Genomic DNA, 1,854 nt, shown 5'->3' on the forward strand with positions numbered 1-1,854 from the left:
AACAAGATTAAGGAAATCGAGGGTCCTCCTCGATTCCTGACAAACTCGAAGCTCTTACCCCCTAACGAGTCAAACTGAATCGCCTTGCGATAACAATCCATTTTAGCTCGTTGATTGGTGAGCCAGTCCATGCCAATTATCAAATCGAAATCATACATGGCTAGGACTAACAAGTCAATTTTCCCCACTCGCTCACCAATCTCTAACTTGCACCCCAAACATCTCAAAGCAGCAATAACTTTATCTTTCAATGGTGTAGATATGCAAATTGCCTACTCCAACAATACAGGACTCAACCATAGCATCTTAATATGTTATTCAGCAATGAAGGAATGGGTTGCTCCCGAATCAAACAAAGCATAAGCAGGTTGGTCATTAAGCAAGACCATACCTGTGATCACGTCAGGCACAGCTTATGCCTGACCTTGGGTAATCGCGTACACGGTGCCCTGAACTGGAGGTCTTTGCTGTCCTCCTTGTGGCGCGTTCTGAGGGGCATACCCTCTTATCTGTCCTCTCGATGGTGGCGGTGATAGCTGAGGTTGTCCTCTTGGTCTATTAGGACAATCTCGATCATGTGGCCTTGCTGACCACATCCAAAACAAACACCCGGCCCTCGGGGACATGGAGCCGAATCATGTCACCTTCCACAAAAGCGACACTGGCCATTCTGATTTGGCGCTGGCTTGCTAACTCCACCTCTCCTATTGGGTGGGACTTGAAATCTATTTCCAGGCATGGGCCTCTTCCCATGGCGAATGCTTTCTCGCTGAGAGTTAAACCTCAATCTAGATGAGGCAGCTCTATCATTCTGATCTCTCTCGATCATCTGAGCCTTCTCATAAAAGTCATTACAATTTCTCAAATTCAGCAAAATCAATGGGCTTCTCAATTCCGGCCTGAGTCCATCTCTAAATCTTCTCACTCGGTTTGCTGGATTCTCAACTAATTCAGGGGCATGTTGCGATAGTTCAGCAAACTTCGCTTCATATTGATCCACAGTCATAGAACCTTGGCGAAGGCGCTGGAACTCAGCCATCTTTATCTCTCTAGCAGTCTCTGAAAAGTATTTCCCGTTGAAGGCCTCAACAAAGGCATTCCATTCTGGGGCTACACCTTCGGGAAATATTGCTCCTTGAGTGGTTCTCCACCAAGTACTCACAACTCCTTCTAATTGGTAGACTGCGAGGACCACTTTCTCAGTCTCGGAGCACATCAATAGAGCAAAGGCTTTCTCCAGTCCTTGGATACACAGAGCAGCAGCTTCGGGGTCTCCTGCCCCAGAAAACTTCGATGGCTTCAATTTCAAAAACTGTTCCACTAAGCTAGGCATCAGTCTCGTAGGCAGGACTTCAACGAGTGCGGCGGCGGGTGCGGCTACAACGAATATTGGTAGCAGCAGTAGAGGCGGCTACAACGGCGGTAGTAAAGGCAACTGTTTGATCCTAGGCCTGCTGCCCCATCATCTCACGCATAGCATCCAACGCTTGTGTGATCCCAACTGTTCCCTGATCAACTGGGGCTGCTACCCCGGCACCAACGGGATGTGGTGCTACTCCACTCGCGCAAGCCTCAGCTGGCGCTCTACCCCGACCACCTTGGGCACCAACTCTTGTCGGCGTCCTAGCCCGAGTCACTGAGGACAAAGTCCTCTGCCTAGGAGTTCTCAGCTCCTAATCGCTCATGGTGTCGCTTTAATCTATTGACACCTGCTTCCAATTCAACACCGAATTAGAAACGGAGCGATTCAAACAACAAACAATTTTAGCATCCAGCTAACACAGACATGCACCAGCATGAATTTAAAGGCCATCCTACTACTATCCCATGAACCATCGCACCTTATCACTCCAA

The 1,854-nt window shown here is 48.5% G+C and overlaps 1 protein-coding gene across 1 annotated transcript; it reads right to left on the bottom strand.

The window, feature by feature from the left end:
• Positions 1-640: 640 nt before the first annotated feature.
• Positions 641-1,333, bottom strand: LOC120294023. The gene has a single exon (XM_039313890.1). It carries the CDS (start codon positions 1,331-1,333, stop codon positions 641-643), a length of 693 nt encoding a protein of 230 aa, XP_039169824.1.
• Positions 1,334-1,854: the final 521 nt, after the last annotated feature.

This window comes from Eucalyptus grandis, chromosome 5 (assembly GCF_016545825.1).
Source record: "Eucalyptus grandis isolate ANBG69807.140 chromosome 5, ASM1654582v1, whole genome shotgun sequence".
NCBI lineage: Eukaryota > Viridiplantae > Streptophyta > Magnoliopsida > Myrtales > Myrtaceae > Eucalyptus > Eucalyptus grandis.